The sequence below is a fragment of the Euprymna scolopes genome, chromosome 4 (genome assembly GCF_053919585.1).
Source record: "Euprymna scolopes isolate OS-2025 chromosome 4, ASM5391958v1, whole genome shotgun sequence".
Classification (NCBI taxonomy): Eukaryota; Metazoa; Mollusca; class Cephalopoda; order Sepiida; family Sepiolidae; genus Euprymna; species Euprymna scolopes.
In genome coordinates, this window is record NC_136485.1 from 614,212 (window position 1) to 635,291 (window position 21,080).

Below are 21,080 nucleotides of genomic sequence, written 5' to 3' on the forward strand. Positions count from 1 at the left end.
TAAGAGTTCTAGTTTTGTCAGGTCGGTTCCGATTTCGGGTATTGCATTCCCTCGTCTAAAGACAAGGCTTCCTTTTCCATCTCGGCATACTTTCAACCCCAACGCCGCTCCTCCATCCAGGGACTCCGCCGGTTTTGCAATCAACCCATACCTCGCGACATGGCCTCTCATTTTCTCCGCTGTCACCTCTGCTTCCTCCACGAGAATGTCGTCAATGTACGAACTAGTGGCCTTGTCCACTGTACAGTCTTTACTCAGCACCGTCTTCAGCACGGCAGTCATAATTTTGGGGGCTGAGCTCAAAGCCTAACCTCGTCAGGCAATACATCTTCCCCTTGTACCGGACCAATTGATGTTGCCAGAGTTTTTCATCGACATGGTTCTGGAGATAAGCCGACTTCAGGCCGACAATCTTAGTGGCCCGCTCCATCCTCCTCCATTTCCTTATAACCTCTTCGCATACGTCAATCCCCTTCCCAGTGTGGCAGGCTACGTATCTGCTGGTAAATAGTGAGGGCTTCCCCCTCTAAGTAGAGCGGCAGCAGGGTGACCACGTCTTCGATTTTTTGCAACCTTGCTACCATCTTTAATTTTTCCAGCCATTTAATTAGGTCACCCTCCCCAGTGAAGGGTCTCAACATCTGAGTTGAGAGTCTCCTATCAGCCATGTTAACCTGTTTGAGAAGCCGAAATAGCTTCTAATATTGAAAATTAAAGTTTTCATTTTAACTGCCGAATACTGTTAAATGTTCATGCAAAAAAAAGAGCTTGCAACGCTCTCGGCACACACACACACACACACACACAAAAAAAAAAACACAATCCTTTTTCTCTTCCAGTTTCAACGTTCGTAGAAAATCCGTCTTTCTTTCTTCCCACTGACACGCGAATTAACCGTACGTTCGAACCACCTCCGGTGAACAATTTTCCTAGCTTTTACATCCTATCTAGAAAAAAAGGAAGAGACAGGAAAAACAAATAGCTTCTCCCATCATGCCCTGCCTTCCAAAGATGACCTTCGTGTATATAAATGAGCTAGCCATCCTTTCCTTCTTCTTTCCCAAAGAGCAATGCAGATACGCCCTGTAAGTTTTTTTTTCTAACCATATACCCCACAGCAATGCTATTGTAGCAACCGCAATGCCCGACCGGAATAAATCCCCGGCAGTTACATTTCATATCGATCACAGCTTCAACGCCCACGCGTATAAAGAACCCGTAGGCACATGACGTCGCACATAAAAACAAAACAAAATCAAACTATACAGTGAACAGGCTGGAACGTTCGAAAATGTCTGTATATAAAGATTTATCCGTTAAAAATAAAATCAGTTTCCTCTTTAATTTCTCAAGAGCTGCACATGTTGAGGAGACGTTAAAACCCGTCTTGATATTACGTGCAATGCAAAACGTTACTTCACATTATGGAAAGTTACCACATCAAACGAGAATTTAAATCTACATTTAAACAATTTTATTTCAAACTACTCTTCTTATAATACGAACACACACACACACACACACACACACACACACACACACACACACACACACACACACACACACGCATACACACACGTGTATTCACTTATATGGATTTTTGGATTGTTCTTCTTAAAAATAGCCACATGAACCTTTAAGCCCATGTGAAGCACTCTGATAATAAAAAATCAGTAATTTCAAACCTCATGCTTTTCTCACAAAAATTCCCACTTCATTAATCTTTCATTATGAACATTTCACACAAAAAATACTTATGTTTGAACAATTTGAACTAATATTCCTAACCCGTAAATTACTTTTGTTTATTATATGTTAATACAGTAATTTCGTGTTCTTTGTCGAGAGCCAAACTGGATTTCATTTTACGGCATGATCTTCAACCCTAACAAATATGAGTTCAGTGTTTCATCATTATCTTTTCTGGGTCATATTATTGACAAGGAGGGCATTCGTCTATTTTCGATTACCTTGTTCCCATTTCTTTTCGTAAACTACGGGGATTTCTTGCTTTAATTAACTTTTACAGACGATTCCTCCCTCACTGCGCCAAATTAGCATAGCCCGAAACTAATCTTCTTCGGAATAGAAAAAAAGTATGAAGGGAGTATATTAAGCGAACCTGAATTGCACTCTTAGTTTTAAAAAGGACCTTAGCGAACGCTACATTGTTGGTTTTTCCCAAGACAGATGCATCACTTGCGTTATTCATAGATGCTTTCGGTGTGGACATCGGAGGAGTGTTACAACAATTCGTTTATGGTTTATGGCAACCATTATCCTTCTTTTCTAGAATACTTCAAGATACTAAAAAAAAAATGCAATACTTTCGGTATGGAATTGCTCGCTGCTAATTCCGCAGTAAAGCATTTCCGATTTATGTTGGAAGGTTCAAATTTACCGATCACAAAACACGGTCGCATGCCTTATTCGCTAAGCCTGGCAAACACTCGCCCAAAGAAGCTCTTCACTTGTATTACATCTCACAATTTAGTTCGAACATTAAATATATCAAAGGCACCGAAAATATGGCCGCTGACACACTAGCACGTATGCACGTCAACGCCATACATCCTGCTCAGGATATGGATCTTCATCAGATCGCTAAGGAACAGGAGGGCGACGAAAAATTAAACAACTTACAACGATCTCCCAGTTTTAACTTTCAGCAAGTTCCTTTGCCTTTCTCAAACGATTTTATTTGGTGCGACACTTCGACTGGACACGAACGTACATATATACCTCTCCAACACAGACAGGCAACCACGGTTCTAAAAATTGATCTCCCAACTTATACCGTACAAGTAGTGACTCTGCCGTGAATTCGATCTCACATCCTACACTATCAATAAAAAGCGTATAAAATAGATCTACGGATGCAGCGTGGCTCGAAATCCACTACATTCAAATGCGCTGTGAAAATTGTTCTCTGATGTATAACTACGCTTTTTTTGTTAATGTCAATAACTAAACATTAAGAAAACAGCAAGGAACGCAAATTGTTACTAAAAAATTTAGACTCGTTACCGTTCGTTGATTTTTCAAGTCTTTATTTAAGAAAGTCTTCATATTAGTAAACTTCGGAACCAGATTTAAAAAAAAGTCATAGCGAAACATGTCATTTCATTGCGATTAGCATGGTATAGTAATAATTGAAAATTCGCGACTCATAATCACAATTTGAGTATCAGCTTGAATTATTTTAATTTCAATCATAAAAATCCGTCCAACACACACAGACACAAACAAAACACACAGACACACAGACACAGACACAGACACAGACACAGACACACACACACACACACACACACACACACACAGATATATATATATTGAGGTGAAGAGAACTTGCTCAAGTGGAAAACGCGCAAATATGTAATAATGGTGGGACACAGGCCTATAATGCATTCCTCTGAAAAGAGCACCTTTAAAACAGGAGTAAAAGGGGTAGGTGCTTCGTCACTCCCAGCACCTCCCTCTGTACGTCCCCCCTATATATATATATATATATATATATATATATATATATATATATATATATATATATATATATATATGTATGTATGTATGTATGTATGTATGTATATATATATATATATATATATATATATATATATATATATATATATATATAGTTTAAAGGTTAAAAAACTTCCAAGACTATATATAAGATTTGTTGTTGGCGTTTTTAAGAAATATTAACAACTTCGAAACGCTTTTATTTTTTTCACTACCTCAGCAGTATACCTTATATGCACGTAATAATAATAATAATAATAATAATAATAATAATAATATATATATATATATATATATAATGTTTCCTCGATCATTTCTCTCTGATAGGCTCATAAGAGTAGTGGTTGATGGGCAGAAATCAGAGACCCCACAGTATTAATGCTGGAGTCCCTCAGAGGTTCATACTGAGCGCAACTCTCTTCCTGATCTACATCAATGATCTCCCAAAACACATACTAAAATCTTTCGTTGACATCTATGCTGATGACACGACTATCTATGGCAACACATTAAAGGCTGTAAATGACAAAGCTCTCTCTGATTCTCTCTCCTCTGATCTTGAGCGCATGGTACAGTGGGAGAAGAGGTGGCTGGTTACCTTTAATGCATCTAAGACCAAGCTCCTATCTCTACATCATAACCGCTCTGATCCCCATCTGGCATCAATTGAAATGGATGGCTCTCGTCTAGGGGAGGCCCCATGTTTTGATAAGCTTTTGGGTTTGATCATTACTCCTAATCTTAAATCGAACACATACATCAAGTCTGTGGCCAAGGTCGCTGGGAAAATGGCGGGATCCTTCTACCGCTTCAGAAGATATCTCACTAATGATGCAATTCTCTATCTATATAAAAGCCAAGTACGTCCAAAGATGGAATACTGCTGCCACATCTGGGTAGGAGCTGCTAAAAACAGCCTACCCTGCCTTGACAGAGTACAAAATAGACTTCGTGGCTTAATGGGGATGCACTTTTCTCTTCCCTGCAACCTCTCTCCCACAGAAGAGACGTAGCGAGCCTATCTTTGTTCTATCGTTATTTCCATGGCAAGTGCTCGTCTAATCTCCATTCTCTGGTCCCCCCTCGCCAATCTTTCTCAAAAAACATCCGACTAGCTGAAACCACCGTCAATAATTTTCCGCACTCTTTATCTGTGCCTAAATCAAAACGTAGATTCCATGAACAAAGCTTCTTTCTTAGAACTGCACGCCTGTGGAACTCTGTTCCGCTTGCCTGTTTCCCTCCCGACTTCAACCTGGATATCTTCATGTCCAACAGAAACAAATTCCTGAAGAACCGCCTCCCTTAAGTTATGGCACTTTATCAATTCTCCAATACTATTACTACACTATCCCATTGATTACTGTACACACAATAACCCTTATCCCCGAGTGGCTCTTGGGCCTTGATAAGTGGTGAACTCCATGTATATATATATATATATATATATATATACGAGCAAACAGTTAATAAAAAATGTTAAAAAACACTTTGAAATGAGTTAAAAACATATTTAATCTGAAAAGGAAACACTAGATAAATGGATAGTCCTTAATCCGCGGAGTTTCGAAGAAATACTTTATATATATATACATATATATATATATATATATATATATATATATATATATATATATATATATATATATATATATATATATATATATACAAAGAGATAGATAGATAGATAGATAGATAGAGAGAGAGAGAGAGAGAGAGAGAGAAATAGATAGATAGATAGATAGATAGATATATAGATAGATAGATAGATGGATAGTCACCAGAACTTTGGTTAACTATCATTCATCTTTTATGAAGCCATATATCTTCAAGTAAAGGTACTAGATTTAAATATCACAAAATTATGACGTCATACTTTAAAACAGGAGTAGGAATAACCGTGTCAGTGGATGGCAGCATCCATTAAACCAGGAAGATGAGAGAAAACCATGCGCAAAATGATAACATCAACCGTCAAAGCAGAAAGAGAAGAGGGAAGATATACATTATTATTAGACGTCTACTGCTCAAACTGTCGATCTTGCTTGACATTAGGGATGTGATTGATGAGCTCATCTATTAAAACTAAGAGAGGAATAACCGTGCACAATAAATTACGCCACAAAAGAGTCATAAACGATCACTTTCTTTTTCTCTCTCTCTTCATGGATGACTTCATACTTTTGTCACGTTTAGTCATACTATTTAGGCATGAAACGATGACTATATCTTATGTGTGGTTAGGCATAGCGAATGCACCAATTTCAAGATTCAAGACATAAATACTATTATCACGTCTAGTTACACTAATGAGGCATGAAAAGGCGAAACAGTTGTCTGTGGATGACAATACCTTATGCGTGGTTAGACATAGGAAATGCATCACTTTTAAGATTCAAAACATAAACGCCGTGACCAACTAGTGTTAAATGTGTTCTCCGCTGTGCTAACAAAAAAATCTTAGAGTTTACTAGCTATATAGATAGTTATACAGATATACAAGCTGAGAATAATAAGGACATCTGATAAAATTAGAGTGAGAGTTAAAGGGGGAAGAGTCGCGTTTGTTGATATCAAACTTTGACGAGTGTTACGCTTAGCAGCTCGTGCGTTAACCTACATAAACTTATGCCTACATTATCGCTTTCATTGTCAACGCATTTGTAAAAAAAAAAAAAGAAACGAAAAAAACAAAACAAAAAACACTCCTGCTACTTACTTAGCGTTAAAACTACCACTCAGACCCACAAGTAATGTGTTATCATTATGACTAGTGCTCGTCAACTTTCAAATATTGAAGTCTTACTCGAAAACATATCTCGTTTCGTCAGACAATCTTGTTGGCAGTGTTAGTTATAGTAGTTCGCTTCAGAGGAAGACTCGTCCTAGTTGGCGATTAAGAAAGTAATACAATACTGCGAGGATAATATATACAGCTGGACAAGTAAGTGTCCCTATTTACATGTCTGCCCAAAATTAGGCACACGGTCGTTTTCTTTATGTGGAGGAGTATCGATTTGCCCCAAAGGGGGCACTCTGAATGGGATAACAATAAACATTTTTATTTCCCCGACCGTGGACAGAACAAATACTACACTTTGATCCTCTCCCCACGGCCAGTTCATTCGTAGTTATATCACGGTTATGGTTAATCTTATTATTATAAACACGACGCGTTTCATACGTTATCATAGCTAAATTTAGTGTATTTATTTTCTGTTTTTTAATATGTAGAAAGATATTGAAGTCTTGAAGCTGATCTGTAGTTGTTTATTTTTCATAGAATATACACGACAACATTTAATATTATCTGTATTCAATCGAAGAAGAATACTGAGATGGAACCAGAAGGAATGTACGTCAACATTTTTGTCATTTTTTATAAACACGTGACAAATCGAATTCCTTTTGTTACAAGTTTAATATGAATACGGACCGTCCATGATATTTCAATAACAATAACGTGTAGTGTATGTATTTTTTTTTTATTAAATTGTGAACGAGATTTTTCCAAATATGTTCGGTTAAAATGGGACGAGAAAATATATTACTGAACAATACATTATGTGACGTACTTTGATTTGCATTTTTAAATATCACTGTCACAGAGCGGGATATTTTCAATCGGTTGCGTATATTTATATCGTGATTGTTTAAAAATACACGCAAACACTGTTCATTCGAAATTGTCTCACAGTTACACGGCGGTAGTAACAACTAATGCAAATTGCAAGTATATACATTCATATGTATTTTTGAAGAACACAGACAATTTTCCACAAGTAACTATTATATATAAGCACTCATGATTTTATTTGCCTAATATCTATAACCTAATACAAAATAAACTTACATTAAATACCTCCTAACACATTACTTACGTAATATACTTTGAAGTTATATAAACACGTGTTTATATCTTATTACAGAAAGCGCTTTCGTTTCTCCGATCTTGTCTACCACATAAATCTCGTGTTTTTTTAAGAAAACAACTCACTATCTGACTAAATCTCCGGAAACTTCGTGAAGTGAGTAAACAATAAATATGAATGGGAAAATTCAACCTGGGAAAATACTGTTGATATGTTTGCTGCTTCTTCAATATTGCCGCGATACTTCTGGCATGAGCCACTCGGATACCAGGCATCGGGATGCGTCCCCTTTTAAGGCTTACGGTGACAACACAGACGTTGAAAGTAGTCATAACTACAAGACTAATGGTGATGACGACGATGATGATGACGGACCCCTAAGTGTCACGTTTACAACGTGCATGGCAAGAGTCAACGAAGGGAAAATTAACTTACGGAAACTCAGCGGAGACAAAGGGATACCAAGGTAAGTGTTTCTAATTACAGACATATTACAAAAATATGTTTCGGAATTTTTGGAGATGAAGATTGATTATTTGTAATATTTAAATTATTCGAACTGCTGTTCTCATTTAAGCAGTTATCGATCCGTGTCGTAACGGGAACAACGTCTGTAACAATCAGTTCTTTGTGACATTTATCTGGGAATTTATCGTAAAGTCGTTACCACAGGCGAGCATAACTAAAAATAGCCTAATAACTACTGATGGGACGATGCATAAACTGTTCTCGATCCTGATATAATTACCGATTCTGTTCTAAATTCGCGATTTCAATACAATTACATATTCTGTTTTAAATTCTTGATGCTGATCCTTTTTAAATTTCTATATATGTAATTAGAGGTTTGTTACTGTATCTATTTACGAATAGCTGTAAAAGACCCGTGTAATGCCTGTATATATTTTACTCGTAATCGATTAAAAATTGTCAGACAAAGATTTATTCCTCTTTTAACACAAAGCCAATTTGCATTAGTTGGTCACTATTTACAACATGCTACTTTAATTTTTTCATAAACAATTGAAAATAATTGATGACTGGTATTAAAAATAAGAAGACGGTATAGCAACAGAATAGTTTAAATGCCTCCCCCCCATATGGGACGAATATGTTAATAATAGTTACTATTTAGAAAATCATTCTTAACACGTAAAGAACGGGACGAAGATGCATTGATAACTATTATGTACGTTCTCTAAATCAAACAATGTTTATGATTCTTCCTAATTATCAAGTTTGGTTCATAATAGCTACTGTCAATATAACAGATATTTATCAGATTGATTTATGTTTATGTAAAAAGAGGAGCAAAATACAAATACAAATATAAATAATAATAATAATAATAATAATAATAATAATAATAATAATAATAATAATAATAATAAATTTGTAGATTAACATACTCAGCTGAGCGAAAATTCCATGAGTATTTTTTTTCAGAATGCTCGTTTGTAGAACACAATAACACAAACTTGCTTCCTGGCTTACTTTAACATGGTCGTTTTCAAGCCCAACGTGAACTGGTTCTTCAAGAACCATCCTCTAATACAAATCATCAAATTTCTATTACGCACCCATTAAGCTTTATCCTTGAGTTGCCTGCGGGTCTTGATGAGTCGTGATTATATGATGTAAAAAAACAATAAAACAAGCAAACAAACAAACAAAAACAACTCAGAAAAATGTGACTTTTCTTCTTTAGGATGATTACGTGTGAACATCTGGAAAAACTTACCGAAAAAAGCAAACAAACAATTATTTTAGAACTTAAAATAGAGATAAGTTTAGTAAATAAAGTTAACATAAAAAGATCATCATTTACAACCCTTTCTAATTTTGTAAAGGCATCTTTATCAATGACCCTAAGTTCAATTGGCAAGATCGTAAAGTATGCGTATAGATTAAAAAATCCCATAAGTAATACACGCGCAAAATTTATCTTACAGAGAAAACATTCTTGGTTAACTGCTCTAGAATACTAGATTATTTCGGAAATATGAACTGACCTTATTTAAATTAATATTTGATACTGATCACCTACTTTATATCCTTAAAAAATGTATTTATCTTTCCAGTAAGTTTTTAGGGTGTTCAAAATAATTACCTAAAAAAGTAAAATCTCATTTTCGTTTGGAGGGATGTTATATAATAAAGGAATTAATTTAATTTCTACAAAGATATATTAAAATCTATTATATTATAAAACTCAAATCGTCTTGCTTGAGCGTTGAAATTGTCCATCCGGTTTACAGCTTCCGGTTTAAAAAATTCTACGTATGCCTAAATAATTAATAATAAAGTTATGAAATGTTTTTTTAAATCACCAATTTTTTTTTTGCGTTTAAAATATGCAAATAAAAACAAAGCTATAAATTGCTTTTGCTTTTTTACATCGACATTTTACGAATTTTATTTGTATTTTTCATTGCAAGTTGGAATCGTTTTCAAACAAAAACAAAACGATTTAACCTATTTTAAAGTGTTTTATATCTTCTGTAATTGACAGTTTAAAGACGTTAAGATTACTCAAATCAGTTTCACAAGTCGTTGAAACCGTGTTAATAAGAATAATCTACTTAACTATCAACAGATAATAACATCTAAATATTTTTTTAATAAATGCAACATAAGAAAAATAAAATCGTACAATAAGTAACTGTTACGAAAGGCAATAAAAGTGACTTTTCTAAGATAACTGGTTGGGTTAGAAAAAAAGAAAAAGAAATTAAAACTATTAAACCGGTAAATTCTATTTCTTACTGTAACGCAATAGCAGTTACTTTTCTGATGTATTTGATTTAGTTTTTTTTTTTTTTTTTTACAATTTAAACTATTTTAAAGTATTGTTTTATGCATTGGATTCCGTAATTGGCAGTTTAAAGACGTTAATATTATTTGCAAATGTTTATTAATACCTTGAAGAGTATGCAAACAATAAACTTTTTAACTTGTTAAAAACGAGCAAAACTTTTTAACTTGTTAAAAACGAGCAAAAGTTATAGCCGTTAAGTGCTTCATTCAAGAGCCATGCTTCTTTGTTTACAAAGCCCTTAGACGAAATTTTAAGGTACGGATAACCAACACTGTATATACTGTAGCTTTTTTAAGCGAATATCAAAATAGAAGTTTTGGTAAATTTTTACTTAGTTTCCACCATAACATAAAGCTTTTCATGTATTGTGAAAACGAATATCGCAATTCAAATTTCCGCAAATAAGTAGTTTTTCCAGATATTGGACAATGTAACTCCTTATATTAAAAGTGGTGATCATTGTTGTACGTACAAGCGTTCATATTTTTGGTATAACTAACATATTCACTATTCCATAGCTAGCTATAACATATCCTGTCCCAACGGGCCACGGGTAGTCTAGTATAAATATAAATATGAAAGAAAAATCATAAAGAAAATGTTTCTATTTAATTCATAAAACAGAGTTTAAACGTCTTTAAAGTACTATAAAAAAATCCACATATATTTTAATGTTGGCAAATTTTCATTGTCATTCGCCTGTGTCTTGTCACTGAAAAATAAATGAAACAACTAAACCAACAAGCGGTTTCAATAATATTAATAATCAAAAATCTTTTTATTATTAATCTTTGATTTAATTGCTTCATATCTACATCCAAACAATAGTTAGAAATTTTGTTTTACAATCAGTATACAGGTTTGGAAAGGGGAGAAAGATCTTGTTTCAGGTCGAAAACGATGGATCGCTTTGACTGCCTCATGCGTTGCAGCATTCTTAAGTCTAAGTAAGAAATACTGACAGAATCACAGAAGAAATAATCTCTAAAGTTGATTTGCACATTTATGAATTCATTTATACAAAATTCAACTCAAAGACAAGCCTTTGAAAATTCCGAAAGTTCTTTTTCCACATTTTCGGACATATATTCCAAACTTACTACCTAACTCTACGTACGTATTAAGCACCCTTGAAATGAATACTAAAAATTTGTATAAAATCTTTTGTAGATACATGAAATAATATATATATATATATATATATATATATATATATATATATATATATATAAATATATATATATATATATATATATATATATGTGTGTGTGTGTGTGTGTGTGTATGTGTGCGCGTGTGTGTGTGCGTGTACATAATTAATTTTATAATTATAGAAATGCATATCTAAAAACATTTTCTTTTGCAAAGTAACTTTTTTTGTATTTCTTGAAGGAATAATTATTTCTAATACCATATAAAGACATACTACGATATCCACTATCTGACTTGTTACATGTTTCAAGTCAGAATTGTACACTTAAGTCCTTTTTTATGATTCTGCTTTGAATTATTTGAACAATACTTAGGCATCATTTAATAGATATTCTTTGGAGAATTATGTTTCTAAATTTTTGAGATGTCGATTGATAATTCGGATTTTTTAAGTTATTCAAAAAATATTTTTGTCTTTAGTTTTATTTTCACAATGTTTTGGCCGATGTAACCTCCGACCTTTTTTCAAGTGTATATTGTCGAACCCAGGAATCTTTCTGTCAGACTTAGGAATTTACACAAAATTTCGAACGGAATAGTCAGCCATAACCGAGCAGATGGCTTAAGTAATTTGTCATTGTTTTCTGAGTATCGCCCGCAATGCGTATTAAACATTCAACCACCAGAAGATTAACAATTAAAATTAACCGAATCGCGTGTTTTCGTTTTATTTTTAACTTACTTAAAAACTAATAAAGAAAAATTGCAAAATATTTTTTCTCTAGACAACAATAAAAATCAAAATATAAGTTTTAGTATGAGAATGAAAAAATATATTTGCATAAAATGAAAACGCAATTGTCTTAGATTAATTCAATATTTAACAAAGATTTTAGGCACATGTCTGTACCATTTAACTGATATATATGATGTAATACTTAATTATAACCATTTTTAGATTTAAAAATTCAAATTCTGAAATTGAAGTGACGTTTATGGTTTGTTTAGATTAAAACAATGGCGGACTTTGAATGCTAATTGTCAATGAAATTAATGAGATAATGGAAGACATTTTGTCCTTAATGACGAATCTCGAATGTATTTGTTTATTATATATTGCTGTGAAGCATAGCCTCTTTCTGAAAAACACTAGAGGAAGACCTCCAATCTGTAGTGGAATAGGGACAAAAATGGATGGTCACATTCAATGCTATCAAGACTAACCTTGTCTCTTTCAATAATTACAAGAAATATTCTTAACCACCAATAGCTATGAGTAAAGATACATTACCTGAAAGCACTTCTTCCAAACTCCTCGGCTTAAGGTTCACAGGGAATATGAGTTGGAACAGATACACTGAGAGCATTACTAAGGCCGCTGCGAGGAAGGTGGGCTCTCTCTACCGTGCTAGAAAGTTACTTACACCTGAAAGTATCCGGTACCTCTACAAGGTCACCATTCACCCATGTACGGAGTATTGTTGTCACATTTAGGCTGGTGCACCTGCTACCAGTCTCTTGCTCTTGGACAGAGTTCAAAAACAAGTCGCCAACCTGATAGGTCCTGAACTGTCATCCATGCTTCAACCACTGTCCCATCGACGAAATGTTGCATGACTCTGTCTTTTTTTACTAGTATTTTAATGGTGGATGCTCTGACGAACTACAAGCACTTATACCTCTTCGACAAACTCGACAAGCAGACAAGTTTTACTCCTACACGGTGGAGATCCCTAGATGTAAAAATGCCTTCTACTTTAATAGTTTTTACTCTATAACTGCTAGACTCTGGAACTCCCTTCCGGGTTCATATTTTCCCAACTGTACTGACATGCAGAAGTTCAAGTGTAATGTGAATAGACATCTTGCTGCTCGACTCCCTACATAGTATTCCTGCAACTACTGTCCCCGATTAGCCCCCCTACATCAAAGTGGCACTGTGTCTTGTTTGGGGTGAAAATAAAATGAAAAAATATACAGCCATTGACACAAATGTAACCTCTTATTACATATATATATATATATATATATATATATATATATATATATATATATATATATATATATATATATATATATATATATATATATATAGTCGTTGATTCCAAACAGTTATCTCTCTCTGTATAATATCTTCGTACACCATTTCCATGTCTACGATCACGTATACTTATATTAACATTTCTTGTTATACCATGATAATTAGTCCAGCTTATATTTGTCCACACCTAATACCATTTGGGAAATTATCTGATAGAAACTTTGTCATCATTCGAACACTTTGATAATATACCTTAAATAAATTATGTTAATCAAAAATAGAGAATTGCAGTTTTGAACATGTTTCCCAGTTGCCATACTCCAGCTATATGAAGGAAGCATAAAAAAGATTCAATTAAAGAAAGATCAAGGGAAAGGGTACCAAATTGAATGTGTCGACTAGATAAGGATTGAAACGAACAGCTGAAAACTCGTCCCAAATCGTGAGAACTATGAGACGAAGCTGTCTTGAATATGCGATAAATTTAATTCAAGATCGAACATAATAACGTTTTGCAACGGACATTTATGATCGATATATATTGACTTTTTATTTACACTAAAAGAAAATGAAATTTCGAATTTGTTTTATTTCTGAATGTAAAATACGAGACGATTTACACATCTAGCACTTAACCTATTATAATTTATAAATTTTAGAGTAAAAAACAAAACAAAAAAAAGAAAAACGAAAACAAAACTCAATTAACAAACGTAAAACAAAACTGAAAACGAAACCACTTCCGGACATTGATGAGTGGATCCAGTTAGATGATAAATAAAATAAATGCTAATATGTTGTTATTCGATTGTTTACTTTATAGACTAGTGAAGGACAACTGGTACTTATGTTTGTGCAAATATATACGTGAAGAATTTTGGAATATCTTTTTCAACACAGCACTGATGGCACTGATGTATGCATGGGATGGAAGGTTGCCAGTTATGGGGAGGTAACCATTCGTTTTAAGGGATGTGTTCATGACAGTTTTGCCGGTTTTACTTTTTTTTTTACACAGATGTCACCACTTATCAAGGCCCGGAAGCCACTCAGGGATAAGGGTTATTGCAAGTACATTACGTTAGTGTGGAGATTTGATGAAGTGTTTACTTAAGAGGGCGGTTCATTAGGAATTTGTTAACGTTGGATTTGAACACATACAAGTTGTAGTCAGGTGGGAAGCAGGCAGACGGAACAGAGTTCCACAGGCGCGCAGTTTTAAGAAAGAAGCTTTGTTCATGGAATCCACGTTTTGATTTAGGCACAGATAAAGAGTGGGGGAAATTTTTGACAGTGGCTTCAGCTAGACGGGTGTTTTTCGTGAAAGATTGGCGAGGGGGAACCAGAGATTGGAGCTCAGACGAGCACCTGCCATGGAAATAACGATAAAACAAGGATATGCTTGCAACGTCTCTTCTGTGGGAGAGACGTTGCAAGGTAGAGAAAAGGGCATCCCCCACTAAGCCACGAAGTCTATTTTGTACTCTGTCACGGCAGGATAGGCTGTTTTTAGCAGGCCCAAATGTGGCAGCAGTATTCCATCTTTGGACGTACTTAGCTTTTATATAGATAAAGAATTGCATCAGTAGTGAGATATCTTCTGGAGCGGTAGAAGGATCCCACCATCTTTCCAGCGACCTTGGCAACAGACTTGATGTACGTGTTCCATTTCAGATCAGCAGTAACGGACAAACCCAGAAGCTTGTCAAAACACGGGTCCTCACCCAGACGAGAGCTATCCATCCCAATCGATGCCAGATGGGGATCAGAGCGTTGATGATGTAAGGATAAGAGTTTGGTTTTAGATGCATTAAAGGTAACCAGCCACGTCTTCCACCACTGAACCACGCGCTCGAGATCAGAGGAGAGAGAATCAGAGAGAACTTTGTCATTTACAGCCTTTGACGTGTTGCCGTAGATGGTCGTGTCATCAGTATAAATGTCAACGAATGATTTAAGTACGTGTTTAGGGTGTTTTGTAAGGAGGGAGATATTTTGGGGATGAGCCAAATTTCAGAGAAATATTTTCAGTGAAAAAAATCTGCAGGTTTTATAATCAATTAGGAGAAAAACGAGAAACATGGTCATACGGTAAAATAAAACAAAATAATGAATTAAAAAGGACTATATTTACAAGAGGGATAATTTTTATATTCTTAAAATGGAAGGTTTACAGCAATAGGAAAACATAGAAAGTTCATTACTGTTTATAGAATTCTTGCAAAAATAGAAGGTTCATTAGTTGAAATATTAGAGGAAGTCTGGCTCAATTAATTAAGGACCGTGAGTATCAAGGGCCAGAAAAATAGTATTCAAAACTTCTCTGCTCATTTTATAAATGATAATTAAAGTTATTTATAAGAGTTAATGTTCATTTGATTCTGTATTAGTAAAATATTTCAGTGAGATAGATTGGATATATTTCAATGAATAAAGTTTTATATATATTGCCAAACGATAATAAGTAAATGAGTTGTGTATGTTTGTTCGTTAATATTTGTGCGTGTGTGTGAATAGAGAGAGGTGTTGTCGAGGTGGGGGGGATAGCGACACCGATCCGTAGACTCGGGTCAACTGTGCTTCACTGGTTTAATGAAAGAAAATCTGTCCCTTTTAAATGATTTCGATAGCTCTTAGAAAGATCATTTTAAATAAATTCAGAAAGTTTTCTGATTGAGCTAAAATATAATTATTTGTTTTTAAGATAATGTATGTGCAAATGATTTGCGTACAAATGCGTTTATGCATTTTGATTTTTATGTGGATTGAAAACATCTATACTATACATGTAAAAAGTGTAACTGTTCTTGTATTGGAAAAACATGTTTAAATATGTAACACTTAACGCGTTTCAAAGAAACGCCACTTATATTATTTTATCTCAATGAACTTGAAATTTTCATTGAATGTTTAATATTTTGTAAGTTATGAATTTTGTATTAACTTTTAAGTATTTCTGAAGTTTATGGGTGTGCTATTTTTTTGTCAACTTAATTTCAATTTTTACGGTATCTTTTGTTTAAAATAGTTTACAAAGCTCCTTCTCCGTGTTAAAAATGAGCTTCCAAATAATATTATTATTTCAGTATAATCAGTATACTGCTGGAGTACCAGCTTTTACAATTATTCAAAGCAGATCAGTATTTTTGTGGATTGTTAGTCATGAATTAATGTAATCTTATATTTATATGAAGATATCCTAATGATACACATGCTTTTTTTTTCTCATCGATAAAATAATAAATTAAACGTAGAATTATATACATATTAAAGAGACCATACTAATACCATAAAAACCCATACTAATACCATACTAAGTGTTTGGGAAATCGATGATATAACTTCGGTATGATATTCTATATATGTAGATAATAAAAGCGTTCCAAAACTCTAATCCCATTAAAATAAATACTGATCAGCATTCTTTGTAGTAAAAATCTATCACGTACAATGTTTGTGACGATTCATTGTTATTTTCATATGTCGGATAAATAAACGCAATCCCTATGACAGGAGTAGAAGTAAATTAAACCTTTCCTTAATGTTGCTAGTACGGCATAATCACGTTGACACACCGGTACTCATTGGATTACCGAAGTTAAGTAACGTTGAGCCTTGTTAGTAGCAGATGGGTGATCAATTTAGAAATACTAGGCGCTGTATGTAGGAGGACGTCGACACCTTCGTACAAGAGTAGCAAAAACCTAAAATCGTCATCGCTCCTATGGACATATACGCGCAACTCTGGACCGCTTGTGAATTTCGTACTCCGTTGGAAATTCCCCCATTTGAGGAAGCCGGTTAAACCCGGCTTCCTCAAAGGGGGAAGGCTAACATGATTACCAGACGGACTCTGCTAACCACATCCTCCCTGACTTTCCTTTGCGGACAGATGCCACACTAGACGATCTGAAAATCACCCCTGCTCAGGTGCATGTTATTATAAGAAATCTTGACACTGCAATAGCATGTGGACCTGATCTCATCCCGGCTGTGCTATTAAAAAAGTGCGCCGCCGAAGTAGCTCCAGTCCTCTCTAAACTTTACAACAAATGCCTTAATGAATCTTGCTTTCCTACCTGCTGGAAACTGATTCTGTAGTGCCAGTTTTCAAGAATTCTGGAGAAAGAACTGACCCATCAAATTATCGCTCCATTAGCCTCCTCCCACTTTTCGCCAAAATATTTGAGACCGTAATTAACCAAGCTCTAGTCCGTCACCTTACAGATGCTAAACTTCTGACTGACAAACAATATGGATTTAGACAAGCCCGTTCCATAGCAGACATCCTAACTGCAATCTCAGAACGTATATACCATTCACTGTACAAAGCGGGGGAGGGGAGGGTAGAGCGGTAGCTCTAGATATATCTAAGGCTTTTTACAGAGAATGGCTTGAGGGTCTTCTCAAGAAAATCAGATCATACGGCATCACTGGAAGAATACTTAACATAATTAGATCCTTCTTAGATAGGAGAAAAATCCAGGTTGTCCTTGACGGTCGTACATCTAAACAATATGATATAAATGCGGGAGTGCCTCAGGGGTCTATCCTTGGACCTCTGTTATTCCTAATATTCATAAATGACCTCCCTGACAAAATTGTCTGTGAGATGGATATGTATGTTGATGACATCACGGTCTATAACAGACACGACAGGAAAACAAATGAACACATATCTAAAGAAATGGCAGGAACACTAGAGGAAGACCACCGATCCGTAGTGGAATGGGGACAAAAATGGATGGTCACCTTCAATGCTGCCAAGACTAAACTTGTTTCGTTCAATAATGACAAGAAACCTTCCCTACCGCCAATAGCAATGGCCAATGACTCTTTATCTGAAAGTACATCTTTTAAACTCCTCGGTCTAACGTTCACAGGAAACATGAGTTGGAACAATTACTTTGAGAACAGGACCGCTGCGAAGAAGGTGGGTTCTCTCTACCGTGCTAGAAAGCTATTAACGCCTGAAAGTATCCTATACCTCTATAAGGCCACCATTTGCCCATGTATGGAGTATTGTTGTCACATTTGGGTTGGTGCATCTGCTACTAGTCTCTCGCTCCTAGATAATGTTCAAAAGAGAGTCGCCAATCTGATAGGTCCTGAACTGTCAGCTAAACTTCAGCCTCTGTCACATCGACGAAATGTTGCATCCCTCTACCTGTTCTACAAGTACTTTAACGGTGAATGCTCTGACGAAGTGCAAGCACTTTTGCCCCCTCGACGCAAATACCCCCAACAAACCCGACAAGCAGCTAAATCCCACCCCTTCACAGTAGAGATCCCTAGATGCAAGAGAGCTTTCTACTCCAGTAGTTTCTTCCTCCGAACAGCTAGACTTTGGAATTCCCTTCCGGGCCCGCGCTTCCCCGACTGTAATGACATGCAGAAGTTGAAGTGTAACGTGAACCGACATCTTGCTGCCCAACTTCCTACACAGTGCCTGATGTTTATATCTCTGATAGTAGCCCCCTACAACAAAGTGGCAATGTACCTTGTTTGGGATGAAAATGCTATAATAGCACCATCAGAATAAACACACTTTCCCCAAAGCAAAACAGGTGTATTTATACCAGTAAGTAAAAAAATATCTTGCGCTCTTATGGCGATGAAGTCGCTGAAGGCGTTTTTGATATCGCTTAGATTTTTTAAGCATTTCTCACGCAGAAATTTGTCGAGATGCTTGACAAAATGGTAGGTGAGAGATCTGAAGAGTATGGCGGATGAGGCAGGGTTTCGTTGCTCACTTCGTTCAGCTTCTGTAGGGTCGGTTTAGCAACAGGTCGGAAATTGTTTTGGAAGATAATTGGGTATTTTCTGTAGACTAATGCTGGGTGTTGTTTTCAAGGTTTTGATGAATTGTACAATACTTCTCCGCCGTAATGGTTTCGTCTGCATTAAAAAAAATCTGTAATAAATTAGACAGGTCACAGACCACCAAACAGTCAGCATGACCTTCTTTCGGTGCAACTCTGACTTTGGTAAGTGTCTTTGAGCTTTGTCGGTGTCTAACCACTGAATCGAGCTGTTTTCGAAAAGAACCCACGATTCATCGCAAGTCACAACCCGGTCGAGAAACGGGTCGTTCGTGTTGCTTAAAAGAAGGGAAAATGATATTTCATTAACCGATCATTATGATGTTTTGAACAAAACTGCCAGAAGTAAGGCTTCTAGACAAGGTTTATGCATCATATTTTGATATCACTCTTTGTAAAGAGACATAAAAGTGGTAAAGAACTATTAAGTTATAGAATTCATTTTACTCGTCCTGGGACGGAAATTTTTCAAGTTTAATCTAAAACTCTATCAGATGTATTGAAACTTGGTCAAATAAATCTCAAGATTTAAATATAATGGAAAAGTGTTTGCAAATTCTAGAAGTTAAATAAACAGATCCTTCCCACGGCTCGATTCTGTGAAAAAAAAAAACAAGGTCAAACCGGATTGACTTTCAAAAGTCAGTCATATAAACATTAATATCAGGCTGAGAAGAAAGTTCTTGCGGAATATTTTATTTTGATTTCAAATGATGTACTTTCAAATATGTTTTCGTCATAATACCTTTACCTTATATATCATTTTGAAGAGCGTTCTATCTAATCGTTTAAAACAGAACGTTGAATACAAAATGGGGCAAAAAACAGATTCCCACAATTTTCTTATTTCGATTCAAGCTAGGCCAAAAAGCTGTTCGCGATATCAACGAATCGTTTGGCCCGGGAACCACTGCTGAACACACAGCACATAGTAGTTTTCAGAAATTTCGTGGCCACGACGAAAGTCTTGAAAATGATAAACATAGTGGTCGAAATCGGATGTTGACAACGATCAATTAAGAGTCGAAGCTAATCCACGCACAACTGTTTGAGAACTTCTGAATTAGATGTAACGTATACAACGATTTCCAACCACTTGAGAAAGATTGAAAAGGCAAAAAAAAAAAAAAAAAATAGAAAGAAAACTTGGCTGCCTCACGAATTGAACGACAACCAAATATAACGCCGCTATGAAGTGTCATTTTCCGTTCTTTTACGCAACAAGAACAACCGTTTCTCGACCAGATTATTACTTGCGATAAAAGTGGGTTCTTTACGGCAATCGGTGACGCCTGGCTCAGTAGATAGACGTCGGTCTCATCCATTACAGTTATCTTTAATGCAGGCGAAACGATTAGAGCGAAGAAGTACTGTACAAATGGATGAAATGCATAAAAAACTTAGACAACAACACCCAGCATTCGCCAATAGAAAATGCCCAATTCTCCACGACAATGTCTGATCGCACATTGCTAAACAGCCCCGCAGAAGTTGAACATATTGAGCTACGAAACTCTGTCTCATCCACCATACTCTTCCGACCTTTTACTTAGCGACTACCAATTTTCCAAAAATTTCGACAACTTTCTGCATGAGAAATGCTTAAAAAATCTAAGCGATATCAAAAACACCTTCAGCGACTTCATCGCCATCAGAACGCAAGAGATTTACGTTACTGGCATGAATACACGTTTTGCGTTGGCAAAAGTGTGTAGAATCTAATGGTGCTTATTTTGATCGATAAATTTTTCTTTCAGCCGAGATATATTCATCTGAATTGAAAAGTCCAATACCACACGCGCATATATATATATATATATATATATATATATATATATATATATATATATATA

At 35.3% G+C, this 21,080-nt stretch overlaps 1 protein-coding gene across 1 annotated transcript in view; it reads left to right on the plus strand.

Moving 5' to 3' along the window:
• Positions 1 to 6,361: 6,361 nt before the first annotated feature.
• The window catches only part of LOC145266413 (uncharacterized), a 445,667-nt gene continuing 430,948 nt past the window's right edge, over positions 6,362 to 21,080 (plus strand). The window contains exon 1 of the mRNA XM_080122081.1: positions 6,362 to 7,860. Within this exon, the coding sequence (XP_079978207.1) occupies positions 7,568 to 7,860 (293 nt within the window). The 5' untranslated portion in view covers positions 6,362 to 7,567. The remainder of the gene's footprint in view (positions 7,861 to 21,080) is intronic.